Raw genomic sequence first — 17,905 nt, 5'->3', positions numbered from 1 at the left:
GAATAGATCTTATACGAAAAATCATTTGGTACCAAAAATGTGACAAGCGGATTGATCTTATATGAAAAATCATTTGGTGGCAAAAATGTGATCTTATACGAAAAATCATTTGGTGCCAAATATGTGACAAGAAGGTTGATCTTATATGAAAAATCATTTAGTGCCAAATATGTGACAAGAGGGTTGATCTTATACGAAAAATCATTTGATGCCAAAAATGTGTTTTCGTATTGGATCAACAATATTCAAAAGAGCAAAACGCCAAACAGTTGATATGCATTGTTCGAAAAGGGACGTGCCTCCCTGAGTCTGAAACTCCCTCAAAAGAATGGAATTTCGGTTGTTGATTCTAGCACCCAGAAACGGTAAAAGCAGAGACGAGAAGCTAAGAATGAATCCTGAAAATAAAAATAGTGATAAAAGAGGAGAGCCGTAATTAAAGACTATCAATTGGAAGAGGAATCAATGTATGACACGGTGTTGTAGCTTCCATCTTTTGATTTTTTCGCCTGCTCATTCATTCGCTGTTTCCACGAAATCGATGCGTAGAATCCTTCAATCCTATCTGTTAATTCTCCTTTTGTAAGCTGCTCGCCATTATTGAGTTTCCTAATGACAATTGGTTTTTGCAGAGGGAGGCTTTGTGCTGATTCTTTGAAATCCCTCAATCATGCATCCCCTTTACCCCTTCCCTCCACTACATAATGCTGGTTCCTTTTAACTACCAATAAATACACCTCCCGTAATAGGAGCTCTGTCCGGTCTTTGCCCGCCGCCCCCAAGTTCTCGCGGCTGCCGCTTATGGCCTTGGAGCAGATTGGACCTCTCGCGAACAGCTCGATGACTGCTCTCCAGGCGGTGCTAAATGCTCCTGGTGTGAGAGGGAGGAAGGTGGTGAGACTGGGGAAGAGTTCAGAAACAAAGGAGGGAGGAGTATTGGGGATCATCCAGTCCATCGTTCAGAAGCAACAGGAAGGACAGCGGGATCCTTTCTACGTGATGGACATTGGCAGGGTTGCGGCTCTCTGGGAGAAATGGGCTTGTAGTCTTCCCAAAGTCCGGCCGTTCTATGCCGTGAAATGCAACCCTGAACCGGCAATTCTCGGCGCCCTCGCTGCTCTTGGTTCCGGTTTCGACTGCGCCAGCCGGGTGGAGATCGAGGCCGTCCTCTCTCTTGACGTTTCGCCGGACCGAATCGTCTACGCCAATCCATGCAAGGCGGAGGCCCACATCAAATACTCCGCTCACGTTGGCGTCAACCTCACCACCTTCGACTCCAAGGAAGAGATAAATAAGCTGAGGAAATGCCACCCTAGAACCGCCGCCCTACTCCGGCTCAAGGCCCTCGACGACAGCGGCGCACGCTGCCCACTCGGCCCCAAGTACGGCGCCCTTCCGGAGGAAATCGCGCCACTCCTGGAAGCCGCCCGCGAGGCGCGGATCAACGTCGTCGGGGTTTCATTCCACGTGGGAAGCGGCGCCTCTGACGCCGCCGCATACCGCGGCGCCATCGCCTCTGCGAGGCACGTGTTCGACACGGCGCTCGAGCTCGGCTTACCCAAAATGAAAGTGCTCAACATCGGCGGCGGGTTCACCGTCGGCCCGCAGTTCGCCGCCGCCGCCACTGTAATCTCCGCCGCTCTCAATTCCTACTTCACAGATGACCCGGATCTACTAATAATGGCGGAACCGGGCCGCTTTTTCGCGGAAACCGCATTCACGCTCGTCACTAACATCATCGGGAAGCGAGTTCGGGGGGAGCTGATGGAATACTGGATCAACGACGGCATCTACGGGTCCATGAACTGCATCCTATATGACCATGCAACCTTGACGGCGCAGCCGTTAGCTTGCACGTCCAACCCGGGGAACCCCACCTGTAAAGGGATGAAGATCTACGGGTCGACGGTGTTTGGTCCGACGTGCGACGCCCTAGACACGGTACTTTACGAACACCAGCTGCCGGAGCTGCAAGTGGACGATTGGCTGGTTTTTCCGAACATGGGGGCATATACGGCGGCGGCCGGTTCCAATTTCAACGGCTTCTCGACCTCTGCCATTGGGACCCACCTTGCTTACTCTGCTCCACCTTGACGCGCATATACTTTCAAAGCATGTATGCGCTCATATTACATGGGTTTACAACTCAGGTTACCTTCCTTTTGCAATTATTACATCTGAACCCCCAACTGAAATCTTTTTGTAGGCTTTAATATGTTATGGGATTCATTAATGAGTGAATTGGGAGTAAGGTTTTATTTCCTAGTTATTTTTATATTTCATATTTTCTACAAAATTAATGACAAGGCCAATTGGAATTTGTACTATATTATTGTCTCTCTTCAGTATTCTCTACCGAAGAATACTTCGTCGATAGTAGGGTTCATTTTTTCCCCATAATCGATGTATATAAGTTTTTTTTTTTTATCAACCAAAAGTTCATTCATTTACCAAAAAAAATTTAAGCACATATTTTGTTGAGGGAAAGGACAGACTGAAATCCAACCAAGTTCGGTTGTCGATGAAAAATCGGTCATTGCTCTATTATCTTCATTTTAAACATTTTAAAGTGAAAAAAACCAATATCAACTATAACTTTTATATGGTTTTTGATTCCTGATTCTCTCTTCTCTCTCTCTTCCTCTTTCTTTCTCTATCAAACATCGACATATTTTCTTGTTAAGTGCTCCTGAAGGCCTAAACTACCTCGGTGAGGAACTTATTTTGTTAAAGAAGATGAATGTATCTAAAAGAGAATCTTGTAACATGTTGTTGTAAAACTGCATGTCGAGAAGGTTTTGGGTGTTTTATAAATGCATCTTTGTGATGTTATGCGTTTTTTTTTTTTTTTTTTTTTGCCATTGTGTGGAGAGATGAGCTGATCAAGCTTCGCATGTCCATATATGAATTTTAATTGGTATCAAGGTACAAACCATCTTCCTACCTAAAAGAGACCATTTCACTTGGTTTTTTAGTGAAGGATGACCCCCACTTCTTATCATGCTTTTATCTGATTTAGAATATTTCTTCTACCAATTAATTTTGTAGTTTAATAGATGAAGTAGACAAGACTTTATAATACTTCCTTTCAAGTAGTGGGTTTTTTAGGTTTATGACTTTGTTGTTTGGCTTTTATGAGGCATTTTGAGAACTTTTGTTAGTGTTTTGAGATACAATTTCCTTTGGCTATATGTAGATGCAGAATGACATATACTTGTTTTATTGTCTTTGTACTAACACCTATCTGCACATCTTACTCCAATTTTATGCAGGAGATATGCAAACCTTTCTAACAGAGACATGAGACATCTATCGACTTTCAAAAAAGAAAAGATGAAATGAAGATAGTGGGATGTTTTGTAGTCTTGAGAGGAACCTCCTTTTGCAAGGGTTTTGTATAGGTCTGGCTTACTACTTGGGATGCTTGTTGAAGACATATGTTATAATTTTATATAATTAAGATTCCCTTTATGTTTGTATCGTAATTTGTTAATTGAAAAACTACATTAAATTCATTTTTGTCTCTCTTATTTAGTTGTATACATAAAGTTTAGAGAATGATAATGTAAGTTGATCCTGAATGACCATTTGAAAGGTTATTCATAAAGACATGTGTTACATAAGGTTTTCATTCAAAGGAGACAGTTGCATTGTAATACGTGGAAGGTAATACTTGCTTTAAAGGACTTACTGTCACAATTTATGTAATTTAATCTTCTTTATTTGGATATAAGGATATTAGATATATGGGAAACATTTTTGAATATGTATCAATATTCAATAATACATATTAAGTATGTGAATGGGTCAAGTTGGAGAATGTTATAAACATTAAAATAAATGACCCATTATTAAGGAAGTGGTTTCCCTTAGAAGTAAGTTATAGTGGACAATTGTAACAGCCCAACAGTAACAACCTCTTCTCTTTTGATGGGAAAAGAGGAGTTTAAGGTTACAGGATCTAGTTTAGTAAAGTGTGTGTGTTTTCCATCAACGAACCTCTTAATAGATGAGTCGATCTTCTTCTGAAAATTGATCGCCATGACAAGTGGTATGTCTTTCCAATTATGTTTATGAATTTCATTGTGTTTAGAATTTTATCAATGAATTCTTTCCAAATTTCCAAGGAAATTTTGCGATGGAATTTCTTATTTTATGTACAATTTTTTTTTTAAAAGTAAACAAGGCATTTTGTTTTGTTTTAATTGGAATTGAAATGAAGGCAGCCAAACAAAGGTAGGAGGCAACCACCACCAGGAAAACTAAGAGTTGGAAATCCAACCCTAACCCCCCTATTGCCCTTTTTCACAACCCAACTTGGAGTTGAAAACAAATCCACAATCCTGAACCCAAACTACAGTAAAAAAAAAAAAAAACTAATTAGGAGTTGGATGATTGATGAGCCTAATGTAAATTGATATTAGTTGTTGAATTAATATCTAATTATATGAAAATGTGAAGTGGGCTTGGTCTTTAGAACACAAAAATAGTTGATCAAGTTTCCTAGATAGTCAATGGGATTTGGAATTTACTTTGTTATCATATTTTCATATAATCAATGCTTCTTTTCCTTTGCTGAGATACTGCCTAACCTACTAAAATTGTTAACACAGTTTATCCCCCCAACTACCGCAGAATAGTCAAATTTGGTCCATGATAAGAGAACCAAGTTTTGTTTCCTGGCTTCACTCAGTTTCCTATCTTTGTTCTACTTCTGGGGGTGAAGTACCTTCATAGTACTACAGCTTCTGCAAGAGGAAATAGTGGAGAAAATAATTCTGAGAATATTAGTTTGAACAGAAGTAGAGCCTGAAATGAGGGCGGCAAAATCTTCTGTATGACCCTTCCTATATTGTGTTTAATAATGTTAGATAACAATGGGAATGACCAGATGTTAAGCAGGACTTTGTATTGATTTCCAGAAAACAAAGCCATAAAAACTGTAAAAGCCATCTTGATAACCTGTAAGTATTTGTATCTAAAGATTATCTATATGTGACTGTTCCAGGAAGAGGAAAGAGTGTGTGATCAATCCCAATAAAACAAGAAACATAACTTTCACAACCGTCTGAAAGATTACTTTCAAGAGTCTTCTTCAGAAGGAAATGCGTCTTGTTAACACTATTCTGTAGTATCTACAATAAAGGCTTCTCCAAGCAAGTTGAAAGAGTTAGAAATCGTATTTTCACAGAAGGTCATATCAGTTGCTGAGTTGAACAACTAATTTGATGCCACTGTGCCCTACAAACTACAATAGAAATCAATTGTTGGAGCCCTTTTTTCCCCTCATAATGGCAGGTTAGACAAATGCATCTCAGCTACAAATACCTGATGGATCAGCATTTTCCACAATCCAAGGGTGTTCCAGAATTTTCTGAAGGGGCAGTCTTTTTGCCGGATCTTTTACCAAAAGCTGCACATTCCAGTTATGAAATCGTTATTATAGACTCCTGCTTGCATAGAAAGAAGTACAAGGGGTTCTCAAATTGTACCCGACTGATGAGATCCTTGACTTCTGTAGAAACTTGCGGACTAGATGGGAAGCTCAGATCGATGTGCATTATCCTGCAACACGATTACTAGTTCAGTAGCATCCTTTTTAGGCTTACACACAGGAAACCAAGTCGATAAGAGGCATCCAGCTTAACGTGTACTGAATTAGTCAAGATAAAGAACAGAGATCATGGTTCTCAACTAACCTTTGGAAGGTATTCCTCTGACTCTCAGCTTCAAAGGGTGGGATGCCGTAAACGAACTCATAGCAGAGGATGCCCAAAGTCCAGTTATCAACGGTGTTATCATGTGTTTTCTTCTCCACCATTTCGGGTGCAAGGTAGTCTAAAGTACCACACATTGTCTGCCTCTTCATTCTCGATTGCACTGACCACCCAAAGTCTGCTATTTTAACCCGGCCCTGCGAGCAAAAATCCAAATCAAAGGTTAACCAAGTCTCCGATCCCAATCCTCTCACCTTTCGCTCTTAAATACGAAACCGAATGTCCATCTGGTACCTGGAAATCTACTAACAAGTTCTCAGGCTTGATATCTCGGTGAATAACATCCTTCTCGTGACAGTAAATTAAAGCTCTGGTAAGGCTGACCATATACTGCGGTAAAAGAGCAGAAAAATTAGAGAAGGGAAAGCAGAATTTCAGAAAGCTGTTTGTTAGTCCAACAGCACAAGAAGAAGAAGCAAGAAGAAGAACTGATTAATGTATAACTGGTCTACCGTTGCAGCACGTTTTTCCGGGAGGAATTTGCATTTCCTGAGCTCTTTGAAAACTTCTCCTCTCGCTGCGAATTCAAGAATCAGGTAGATTCGTTCCTCATCATGGAACCAGCCGAAGAGGCAGAGCACATTCGGGTGCTTAAGGCTGCTCTGGATCTCAATCTCTCGCTTCAACTGGTGGTAAATGGGGTACTTCCTCAACTGTTGCTTGAATATTATCTTGAGGGCGACTAAGTATTTGCTCTGAAATTAAGGCGAGATCTGCATTTCAGTTTCAGAAGAATGGAGAAAGTAGAACAAACTTTTGAAGCATCGGAGGATCCTACCTTCTTTTCTCGGGCCAGATAAACTTTTCCAAACTTCCCTCTTCCAAGAGGCTTCCCGATATCGAAATCTTGCAGCCTCCATTTTGGGAGCGGTTCCTGGAGGAGGAAATCAAGGGTTAGCTAAACTCCGAATCAAAACGAAAGGGATAGAAAACATCGATGCAACAAAGTTGGACTTACGCGTTTCTCTGGCTTCACCATGGAGACTGCAGACAGAGGCCTCCTCTCCCTTCTCCGTAGAGCCAAAGCTTGACCTTCCTCCGAAGGCTCTGAAATGTCTGCTGCAGCAGGCGGTTTCTTCCCCATGGGCTCAGTTCAAATTTCAGCCAACGGTTCTTTTACCGGCTATTAGGATTTGCCGGACCGGGTGTATAGCTAGAAATGGATAGAGTTGATCACCCAAACTTCCCACAATTCGCACTAACTATATGGGTCAAAAATATTGATTCACGGTTAATGTGAATTAATTAATAAAAACCCGGTCTAAATCAATCTGATCAATATTTTTAATATATTTTATTATAATTTATATAATATTAATTATCGATATTATAATATAAGTAACTAATATTAAACTCTCCGACTACGAATCATCGTAGATTCACCGAAGATCCGACTATTGACGCTTTGTTCTAGACGGACGGTGTCGATGCCAGTGAGACCAGAAAATCGACCATAAGGTTTGAGATGAACGGCGGGAGGAATGATTTTGATACTTTGCAACATTTGTTAAAACAAATACCCACGAGGAACATGCAAAGAATGGAGAGGGAGGGGCCGGTTCATTGAGAACCACAAAATCCTGACTACAGGCACCATCACCAGTTGAATTTAAGTGTCAAATAAAAAAAGAAAATCTAATAAGTAGAGCAGTAGCTGATACATTTGTTCTGTTTCTTAAAGATACAAGAACAGCAACCCCATACAAAGAACTTGCATTCACATAAAATTCAATCAAACGGACTGCATAACCTATTTGCATCATATCTTCTCCATAAGGACAATACTACCACAGAAATTTGACCCCAGCCATAGGTGGGAATTCTAAAAGCCTTATGAACTACCTTACCGAGTATACACATCAGGGCGACGACCATAACCTCTTCGATCTGGGCTACCATAAGGAGAATAAGGAACTGACCTAGATCTGGATCGTTCCCTTCTTGATCGATAAGAAGAGCGACGTGGAGAGTACTCCCGGCCCCCACGACGGAATCCACCACCATAGTCATCGCGGCCATAACCTCCCCTATACTTCCCACGATCATGACGGTGACCTTTCAACAAAAAAAAATATTAAATTGAGGAAAAACTTTGATCACTCACTTGTAGGAAAAAAATTAAGAAAAAGAGAGAAAGCACTCACTGGACTCTCGAGTGCTTTTCACCCCAAGATAGTTTCCAGGTGTAGGTGTTCTTGGGCGTTTCCTCCTTGACTGAAAAGGTAAACAAACACCTCAATTTCCCACATGTTTTACCAAACCATCCCTAAGTTCCCAAACCATGCAAAGCAACTAATAATAGTCAAGGTAATAAGATCACACATTGGCATACAGTTCCCAAAGTTTAAAGAAAAAAATATCTACTCAATCATTTCACGTAATCAAAACAAGAAAAGCTTAAGAGAGCACTCATATCTAGGTATAAGACAAAAAGCAGCACCATCTGATGAGTGCCAGTTGTGCAATACCATAAATGCCTGATTAGGGAGTTGATGGTAGTAATATCCGTTGATTATTTGGGAGAGTTGAAGGTGAGTTGATCAGAGGTTTAGTTGCATTTGTTTAGTTGATGAGATGCACATTTGAAAAACCATTATGCTGGGCCACTCATCAAGCAGTTGTGAGATAAGTTGAATGGATGGGTGGATGAACTCATCATCATCTTGATTTTGCTGCCAACATAGCTGACGCAATTTGTATTCTGAATATAACCAAACACTTCCAAGTAAAAAATAATGGAAATCCAATGACGAAAAATTGTCCTTGTTACTCATGATTTCTTCTGACAAGTCTAAGAGAGAAAAAAATATACCTTTTCAACAGTTATATATCGTCCCTCCAAAACAGACTGGTTTAGGTATTTGATGCAGCGGTTTGCATCCTCAAAGTCGTCCATGGTTACAAAACCAAAGCCTCGTGACATGCGGGTGCGAGGCTCAACAACTAGGCGACAATGAACTACCTAAAAGGTGAAAAAATACAATCACTAATATGAAAATTTGGAAGCAAAATAAAAATAGGCAGAAAATGAAACTTACACAATCAATGCGTATAGTAAATGTTAGTTGAAATGGTAACTTTCTATTTTTTTCTGGAATGAGAACCTCTGTTCTTGCTTTGTGAAATAAAATTTAATTTTTTAGAAAAAAGAAATGGTTAGTGATCTTTAGGTTCTGATAAGAAAAATGTGCACATTAATTAATCTATATTAGTTAACATAAATCAATATTAAAATAAATTATCATCTTCTTTAAATAGGCAGTAACATCATTCTTGTAGGTTGGTCTAGAGCCATTGCCTCAATGGTCAAACGGGGAGTTTCTGGTGTCAGGTCTAGGGCCCAACTCTTACCAGTGGGGGGGGGGGGCATGGTTACAGGGTGCTCAACATTCTAATAGGCTACTTCCCCTTCATCATTTCCTAGACACCAGAGAATGAACTGTTTATTCTTTTTGAAAACAACCTAAAGAATGTTTTCAAATACAATAAAATGTATTTCATTACCAAAAAAACATACAAATGCACATGCAAGCAATTTGAAATATACCTTTCCCTCCCTGGAGAAGTGGTCCTCAAGGTCTCTTTCAGTAACTCTAGTTGACAAGCCAGTCACATAGAGAGTATTGCCAGGATTTGTAGAATCATTTCTGAAAGCTCATAAGGATTAGTGCACCAAAAAAGTTAGATGCAATTTAAAAAAAGATGGAACCACTAAATTGCAGTAACTGCAGACTGGTTCAGACCTGCCACGACTTCTGGACCGAGATCGAGACCGAAGGGAGGAACGGGACCAGGACCTACCCCTTGATCTAGATCTAGATCTGGATCTAGACACTGACCTAGACCTGGATCTAGCTCTACGAGGGGAAGGGGATCGTGAGGACCTGATACATTCAGGTGTAACATCAATTATACATCAAACATTAAAACAGGACAAAAATGCAAACATTATAACCCATCATGTAAGAATCCTGTACAAGCTTCATGATTATATTTCAAAACATGTTCATAGTCAGACCGTTATCGCAGGATATATAAAGAAAGTATTCATGATGGGAAACACACGCAGAGATTCATTACAAACAAGTCTGTGAAAGATGCACTCTAGAAACGATATTTTATTATAGGGGCCTGCATCACGTTTATGTATCAAGGGTCTTTCATCAATCAAACAGTTAAAGAAAAGAAATTAGTCGGAGTCAAATTCAGGACGTGAGTCATTTATTCACAAACAATAATACTGCAAGAGATTCCATTTACCAAGGGTTTTTTTTTTTCATTTCAGCTTCCAACTTCTTAGTTCTAGTAATAAGTTCAAACAAAACCATGTGTGTCCATCCTTCTCCAGTAATAAAATAATCTTTAATAAACCAAGGTGGTTCCAGTTTTCCAAGAGGTGGTATAAACAAAGTTAGTGAGCCTCCCACGCGTCTACTACAATATTCTTTTCTCACATTCTCACACTTTTACATCAAGTAAAGAATAAAGAGCTTCTTAAATTATATTGTATGGATATACACAATAAAAAAATAGAAATTAAAACCAAAAGTAGCTTGCAGGACAGGTATTTTTTGTGTTAATTTCACATTTAATTGAGACCATGTTCTCTAAAATCTTCAACTAACTAATATGTTTATAATTACATGATCTCCTCAAACAGATTGGACTACAGCTTGAATAAGGCAGGCCAAATCAACAAAGAAAGTGAAACTAAATACATAGATAACAGATTTCTCCTACTCGGTAAGCAATTAACCCACATGTTTCTTACGAAAGGCTGATGGCTTGATAAAAGCTAAAGGTATATGTGTCATATGTATAAGTATTCACATAATATAGGATAAATGAATCATGGAGAACATTATTCACTGCTTAATATGAGAGTGAAAATAATTAAATTTCGATGAACATAGTGGGCAAAAGGCTCCAGTGCATGAAGCCGACATTTGCTAAAATTTCAGATACTTTAGAAAAAAAAAAAACTAAGCTCAATTTTCTCTTTTGTTTTTTGAAATACGTTAGTAATTTGTTTTGTTCCAGCATATTATAAACCTGCATTAATCTAATACAAGCAAAGTGATTAGTCCCTAAACGAATGGAAAAACCAGTGAAGAAACAAGGTTATGCTCCCATGAGAAAGTCCTAAGGGCCAATATATGAGCTCTCTCATTGAAGTTGGCCACCCAAAATAATGGATAGCGCCTACTTCAAAAAGACTACCTTGCATGTCAAGGATATGGAAACTGCATAATAGAGCAATACGGTATTGAGTTGTTTGACGTTGCAGCCTATCAAGTAAATTTATATTCTATCGCAAAGTGGAACGAAGCTCATATTACACTTCACTGGGCATTGTCAAAGTTACCATTACACCTCTATGACATTCCAAATGGACCTAGTATTGCAACAAACTGAACTAATCCTTAAACTAAATATAAAATTCGAATACATAGAGCAAAAAGATGTTTTCCAAACATAAGATAAGAGACAATGCATCGCTAACAATATTTCCAAAAACAATTTACATCTCCGAAGAGATCATCTTAACCAGAAACAACAAGTGTGATCCAGAACTGTAATAACACAACCACTGAAAGGGCTTTTCCAATCTACTTGTGACAATATTTCCGTTAGCGACAGATAATACAGGAAGCGGAAGCGGAAGACGAAAACGATGGATTACCTTTTCTGCGGAGAATCTGCCTGCGAACAATGAAAACCAAAAAGAGTCAATATGCTGGAGAGAAGAGAATAAAGATGATAAGGTGAGTCAGGCAAGAGACGGCCTGAGAGATTACCATTTTCAGGGAGGAGCCGCGAAACCCTAAAACAGGAGAATAGGCGAAAAGTTGGTCTCTGTGTCGCAGGTTTACCTTAACTAGGGGGCCAGGCTCCAACACAAAAATCTTGATATAATTAACTAATTATTGATTAAAATAAGGAAAATTATTTTTTAAAAATTAAGTGACATTTACAATGTATTTATGCTGATAATAAACTATGCGAAAAATATAATAAAAAATACTCCTTTTACCATAATTTTAATGATATATAAATGGGAATAATTTTTTTCTCGTCCTTATATTATTAATTTAATTATTATTTAAAGTTTAAATATTGAATATTTTTATTTATTAATTTATATTTAATACCTTGTCAAGGTTGTTTGGACTTTAATCTAATATCCGTTTCTTTGATAAATTGATAAATTTATTTAATCTAAATAAAATAGTATTATTATTATTTTTAATATCTTAAATCTAATTTATTTATTTCTTTTAATTAAAAGAAATTAACCCATTTGATAGTATAATAAAGTTTAATTCATTTTCTCTGTAGGAGTAAAATAAATTAATTGCCCGGTTTCTATTACCGAGTTAACGTGTAACTTGGGTGAGTTACATATCTGCCGACGTGAAATAGAGACAGAGAGCGAGCTAAGCCGTCGTCGCCCTGCTGCTTACAAATTACATATCGACGTTTGGTACCGAAGGTCGGCTGTTTTTTCCTCTTTTTGCCTCTCATTTCACCGCCCTATCTGCCGCCTTGAACTGAGATTGTTCAGAGCGCATTGTGCAGTGATATATCGTCTGCTTCCTTTGTTGTCTGATCGAAAACGAATTGACGAATAACGATGACGATGGGAAAGAGGCGAAGGACAATAGCCCGGGGAATCGATGGCCTCTGGCAGCGGGAGGTTGGCGAGATTTCACCCAGGAGTTTTGCGCATCGTGTTGTGGCGACGGAGGTGATTTATATTTTCTTGCTTGGGAATGTTCTTCACCTATGCTTTTGAAACTTGTAGAATCCGTTCGCTTCGTTGTTAGCATGTCATGTTAAATACTAGTTTCTGCTTCTGTTCACTTGAAGAAATGTGTAGTTTTGGATGCTTTTTTTAATTTTTTTATATTTGATGTCGGTGTCTGAAACGTTGTGTTTAAATAGTGTAGCGTGGCGATGCCTTGTAAAATTCGGCTGTTTCCCTCAAATTTGTGTTCCTTCTGGGTTCTGGGTTTTGTTCATTGTTTGTAAGTAGGGTGACGAATCGGTTTAGTCAGTTTTATATGGACTTCATGAGCTTAGTTGCTCTCCATTGTCGTGCCCTATTTATAGTTGGCTTATTGTTATTACCAAGAAGTTTTTTTTTTTCATGGAGTAACTAAATTAACATTGTAGAAAAATTTTCCATTGGCACTTTTAAAGGGAGCTGATTCTGGGTTTATGACGAACTGTGGTTTTCTCCATGTATCGAATCTTGTAGAAATATCTCCATTATCAAAACTTGAAGCTTGCTGGATAAGGAAGAGTGTCTTTCGCAGTTTAGAAGTTCTAAATGAGGGACTAGGTTTCTGTGATTGCATTCTTTATTGTGTATCCATATGCTTTTACTGGCCTAGAATCCAGTTTGTGAAGCTTTCTGTCGACTGTAGATGTGCCTGATAAAACTTATCTTGCTTAATTTGGCCCATATAAGTACATCCAATTTACAGTGGCACTATTTTTCCCCCCTCTGGGAGACAGTAAGCTAATCTGCTTCTCATACCGTTTTATTCTCTTGACCCCAACGCTTGTCTCTTAACTTGTAATGTGTGTTATTTGCATTTCAAGTCAAGGAAGGCTGCGGTGGTTCATGTAAATTGACAGGTTTTTATCTATGTAGATCTCTCACTATCTCTTGACTTTATAGTATTGTCCTATTGTGTGATTGACATTCCTTACTACTTTCTAGCTTCATTTTGGAAGACATTATTTAATATTGTACTTTTCAATGCAATACTTAAATGAATGGCTGATTTTCAGTAATATTGCAGATGAAGCTAATTTTGGTCGTCTGTGAGTGTTGGAAAGAGGATCCTAAAAATCTGGGTGACTTTTAAAAGAAAAACTTGTTGTAACTTATTGCATGTTCAGACTGACTGGCAATACACATAGTTAGATTTAGATGGCAGTGCCTGATTCTTCTGAGGACATGCACTAACAAGCTCAAGTACAGAAAGTTTTTGGTGCATCCTCCAGTCATTGAAGACATAAAATAGATATTAAGGTGTTTGTGTGGAATCAGGCACAACCAGGTATTAAATTTGCTTGGTGATAGTCTCTTATGATCTTGATAGAAAAGTAAATTCTCTTACATTCTTAATTTTAATTTTAACTGTAGGATGTAAATGTTAGAGTGGTTCCGTTCACTCTTGTAGGCGGTAGCTTTCCGCACCTAACAGATCGGTCTTTTGGGTGTATTGGCTAACCGCTGTCATGGTATCAGAGCAGGGCACGCTACGTCCCACGTTCGAATCCCGTGAGAGGCGGTAGAGAATGGGTGGGGTGGGTGTCAGAGTGGTTCCGTCCACTCTTGTAGGCGGTAGCTTTTCGCACCTAACAGATCTGTCTTTTGGGTGTATTGGCTAGCCGCTGTCAGTGAAGACAAGCGTTTCATGGTGGCAGTGAAGTAAAATTTACAATATGTATTTCAATATTGGTTATGCATATTGCTGTCATAGTTAGTGGGACTGGTAAAAGAATTCCCACTGAGACAGGCTCTATTCACAGATAACATAGACTACTTTTTTGTGTTTTTTACTCCTTTGGTATAGTTTGTACCCCTACAAACTCTGTTGCTTATTTTTTTTAAAAATGAAACGAATTTATCACAAGCATATTTATCAACTCATTTGTGGGGTTTTCTATTATACAATAGAAACTAAGAGGAAATAGATTAAAAATGTCTGTTGGTTTAAATAGATTATCACATGGACAGGCCAACTTGTTCCTGGGACAGTGATATAGTTTCTTCTTTCTCCAAGTATACATTTGTGGTTCAAATGAAATGAAAAAAGTCTGGATATGGTAACCTCAATGTGGGTCCAATAATGGAGTATTAGCCATGGATAGTTTTAAAGTTGGTGTAATTGTTTGCATATTATGTTTCTTTGTCCATGTTGTTTATCTAGTTAGAAATCTTGAACATGCAAATTGTGCTCTTCCATTGCCTAAGAAACTTAAGGAAGCTGATCTTTCAGTGGGATAAACTAGATAGACAATTGACTTCTTTTATCAGCGAAAACTTGGCTTTTGTTGAAATAAATGATGGATTAGTATTAGAGAAAGGATAATGGGATATTTTGACGATCCTTTTTGGTTCAGGATCTGGTGCTGAGGTTTGATATATACAAAAAGCTAAAGAAGCACAGAGGTTGTGTGAACACAGTGAGCTTCAATGGGGATGGCGACATTCTTGTATCTGGGTCTGATGACAAAATGGTGACATTATGGAACTGGGATCAAGGTTCTGTCAAACTGGCATTCCATTCTGGCCACACAAATAATGTATTTCAAGCTAAAATCATGCCATATACAGATGATAAGACTCTTGTTACATGTGCTGCAGATGGGCAGGTTTGCATCACCAAGGAGTACCAATACTGTCAAGCTTCAAAATTGTCTACTTTTGTCTCTTCTTTCTAGTGGATCTAGCATGTCTGTACAACTCTTACCTCTTTATGTGGCTTGGTCCACTAGGTAAGGCGAGCCCTGATACGAGAAGATGGAAAAGTCGACACAGTCAAACTGGCTAAGCATGATAACCGTGCCCATAAACTGGCACTTGAGCCTGGAAGTCCATACATATTTTACTCATGTGGTGAAGATGGGCTTGTTCTACATGTAAGTTTAAAATACCGTTTTTTTGTTTTTGGTTTGTGTTATTCAGTTTTATTTTTATTTTTGTTTCTTTTTGAAGTTCATGTGGAGATTTGAGGTGTGTCATGTAAAAGACAAGTGAGGTTTTTGGAAGCTTTAATAGGTTTTGGGCAAAAATAGGAATGTTTCTTTTGCTGTGATAGTGGCTCTCTCATGGTTACACATAAAGTTCAATTCGATCAATGGTGCAGGTGCTGATTGAGCTGCACAAAAGTCGTTTGTTCTGTTGGGTTAAATAGCAATTGTGTTTCTCACTAAATTCACATGTTGGTTCTGTTTTCCATAGGCTTGTTACATATAATTATCTCATTTTTTGCAGTTTGATTTGAGAACACAGACTGCAACACGGCTCTTCACTTGCCAGAACTTTGAAGTTAAGTCTCGTCTCCGACCAATTGTCCACTTAAATGCAATTGCAATAGATCCAAGAAATCCAAATTTCTTTTCAGTCGCTGGATCTGATGAATATGCTCGACTTTATGACATTCGGAAGTACAATCTGAATGGATCTACAAGCTACACTCTTCCAGCAGACTGCTTCTGCTCGCCACATCTGATTGGGGATGGTCAAGTTAGAATAACTGGGTTGGCCTTCTCTGACCAAAGTGAGCTACTTGTTTCCTACAGTGATGAGTTAATATATCTTTTCTCCCGGAATATGGGACTAGGACCTGATCCAGTCAAAGCATCTCAAGAAAATGTGGATAAAAACACTAAACCACTGCCCCAAGTCTATTCAGGTCATCGAAATTGTGCTACTGTGAAGGGTGCTAATTTCTTTGGCCCCAGTTGTGAGTATGTGACTAGTGGCTCTGATTGTGGGCGGATCTTTATCTGGAGGAAAAAAGATGGAAAGCTCTTGCGTGCAATGGAAGGAGACAGTCAGATAGTGAACTGCATTGAACCTCACCCAAATGCTACGGTGCTTGCAAGTAGTGGGATTGATGCCGATGTCAAGATTTGGACTCCAAGAGCCACTGAACCAGCATCATTGCCAGTTAATATGGACGAGGTAAGCATTGCATTGCTATCACATATGAATAGGCTTTACTTTTACTGCACTTGTTCAAGCCTCTTGGAAGTCCCTGGTCTTATTTATGTATGTTGAGTTGGTGCAAACCTCTTAGATATCCTATCACATCCATTTGTAACTGATAGAGACTGTGACTAGACCAGATTTTTCTGGTCCTGCAATTGAACAAGTTGCTGAAAGTAGTGTTATGGGCTGCACTCTGATAATCAGTTTGTGTGATACTCAGATACTGAGTCACGTCTGTTTTTCTATGCCTTCTGATCAGCCTCTATCACCATCTTTAGAGCCCAAGTGTTGGATGGAAGCTGAGAGTCTTAAAGAATGTATGAATTTCAGAGAGATTTTTGGTCTCTCATTAGTTATACTGAAAGATGTTGAGTCACGTCTGGTCTTGTATGCTATCATTTGTATTGCCCGAGTGTTGGGTGGGAGCTAAGAGGCTTAGTAGCTAGCATGCTTTTTTTTGTTTTTTTTTTTTTGTTTTCTCAACTCTTTGCTGTTAATTGTGCGAAAGGATCTGATACCTGATCGAATTGCTTGCTTTGCCATCGCCATCGATGATGATGACTATGACTATGATGATGATGATGATGATGACGACGATGACGACGATGACGATGATGATGACGATGATGATGACGATGACACTGGTAATGATGATGATGACGATGATTTGGATGGTTCTGACTCCCATTTTGATTGCCATGATGATGACAATGTTGTTCCTACACCAGCTAAAAAATAAAATGATAAGATGGACTCCACATATTGTTTCACCCCATGAGATGGTAATGCACATACTCCAAATGGTAGGAGAAAGTTCCAGTGATAGCAGAGAGTATTTGGCGGGCAGGGTAGCTTTGTTAGAGTATTTCTATTTCGTGGGGCTTGCTGATGGCGAAGGTGCCTCGGAAAATGACAACGTCATTGACCCGGAGGAGCGTGGAGATAATTGACAATATGCATCATTTAGCATGAGAATTATAAGAATGTACATAGACTCAAAAGAGAGTAGCTTCTTTGATCCACTGGGTCAATCCATACTTACGAGCTAGTGTGCTGTTCATCGTGAAGCGAGTCAAAGCTTGCTATTTTCAGCCAGCATTGGTGCTAGTTCCTCATTGTATGCTCAAATCTACTTTTGAGATTTGAATTAAGCTCAATCTTAATGTCTTCTCTCGGAATTAAACGACGACTCGTTTTTTTAATCAGCGGAAGTCTTTGGATTTTGCAAACCCAATGAAAGGCTCATTTGAACAAAGAAATTTCCAATGAAACATAGTGGTATGAAACTTGATGATCGGGGGTTTCGGGATGCACGGACACGCGACAGAAGCAATCGAAATGTTCTTCCAAATGGAGGGAACGGGAGTCTACCCAGACGGCATCAGCTTCGTGA

At 39.0% G+C, this 17,905-nt stretch overlaps 4 protein-coding genes across 9 annotated transcripts; 2 read left to right on the top strand and 2 right to left on the bottom strand.

The window, feature by feature from the left end:
- Positions 1-378: 378 nt before the first annotated feature.
- On the top strand, positions 379-3,432 carry LOC137938941 (ornithine decarboxylase 1B, chloroplastic-like). Of its 4 annotated transcripts, none has more exons than XM_068784061.1 (2): positions 379-467; positions 633-2,377. In XM_068784061.1, exon 2 carries the CDS (start codon positions 802-804, stop codon positions 2,092-2,094), a length of 1,293 nt encoding a protein of 430 aa, XP_068640162.1. In that variant the 5' UTR covers positions 379-467; positions 633-801; the 3' UTR covers positions 2,095-2,377. The 4 variants fall into 4 exon arrangements, 3 of the variants coding, with proteins under 3 accessions (XP_068640162.1, XP_068640164.1, XP_068640163.1); XR_011109915.1 differs by adding an exon at positions 3,273-3,432 and having other exon boundaries at positions 419-2,150; XM_068784063.1 differs by adding an exon at positions 3,273-3,432 and having other exon boundaries at positions 419-2,116.
- A 1,504-nt stretch (positions 3,433-4,936) lies between these two features.
- On the bottom strand, positions 4,937-6,881 carry LOC137939107 (serine/threonine-protein kinase Aurora-3-like). The gene is made up of 7 exons (XM_068784297.1): positions 6,736-6,881; positions 6,556-6,651; positions 6,230-6,472; positions 6,012-6,107; positions 5,700-5,914; positions 5,493-5,565; positions 4,937-5,413 (listed from the first exon to the last, which is right to left on the bottom strand). Exons 1-7 carry the CDS (start codon positions 6,859-6,861, stop codon positions 5,315-5,317), a joined length of 948 nt encoding a protein of 315 aa, XP_068640398.1. The 5' UTR covers positions 6,862-6,881; the 3' UTR covers positions 4,937-5,314.
- A 517-nt stretch (positions 6,882-7,398) lies between these two features.
- LOC137939005 (serine/arginine-rich splicing factor SR45a-like) lies at positions 7,399-11,651 on the bottom strand. The gene is made up of 7 exons (XM_068784159.1): positions 11,576-11,651; positions 11,461-11,480; positions 9,521-9,661; positions 9,325-9,424; positions 8,590-8,739; positions 7,922-7,991; positions 7,399-7,832 (listed from the first exon to the last, which is right to left on the bottom strand). The coding sequence occupies exons 1-7, from the start codon at positions 11,576-11,578 to the stop codon at positions 7,621-7,623; spliced, it is 696 nt and encodes a 231-aa protein (XP_068640260.1). The 5' UTR covers positions 11,579-11,651; the 3' UTR covers positions 7,399-7,620.
- Positions 11,652-12,200: 549 nt separating this feature from the next.
- Positions 12,201-17,535, top strand: LOC137938763 (uncharacterized). 3 transcript variants are annotated; one of them, XM_068783796.1, is made up of 6 exons: positions 12,201-12,270; positions 12,357-12,525; positions 14,919-15,170; positions 15,294-15,437; positions 15,793-16,485; positions 17,021-17,328. In XM_068783796.1, the coding sequence occupies exons 2-6, from the start codon at positions 12,412-12,414 to the stop codon at positions 17,249-17,251; spliced, it is 1,434 nt and encodes a 477-aa protein (XP_068639897.1). In that variant the 5' UTR covers positions 12,201-12,270; positions 12,357-12,411; the 3' UTR covers positions 17,252-17,328. The 3 variants fall into 3 exon arrangements, with proteins under 3 accessions (XP_068639897.1, XP_068639898.1, XP_068639896.1); XM_068783797.1 differs by having other exon boundaries at positions 12,239-12,525; positions 17,241-17,535; XM_068783795.1 differs by having other exon boundaries at positions 12,239-12,525.
- Positions 17,536-17,905: the final 370 nt, after the last annotated feature.

The sequence above is a fragment of the Aristolochia californica genome, unplaced genomic scaffold, assembly GCF_029961685.1.
Source record: "Aristolochia californica isolate CCGP_79_NKW_82.1479 unplaced genomic scaffold, dmAriCali1.0.hap1 SCAF_8, whole genome shotgun sequence".
Classification (NCBI taxonomy): domain Eukaryota; kingdom Viridiplantae; phylum Streptophyta; class Magnoliopsida; order Piperales; family Aristolochiaceae; genus Aristolochia; species Aristolochia californica.
This window is presented reverse-complemented; position numbering and strand designations above follow the sequence as displayed.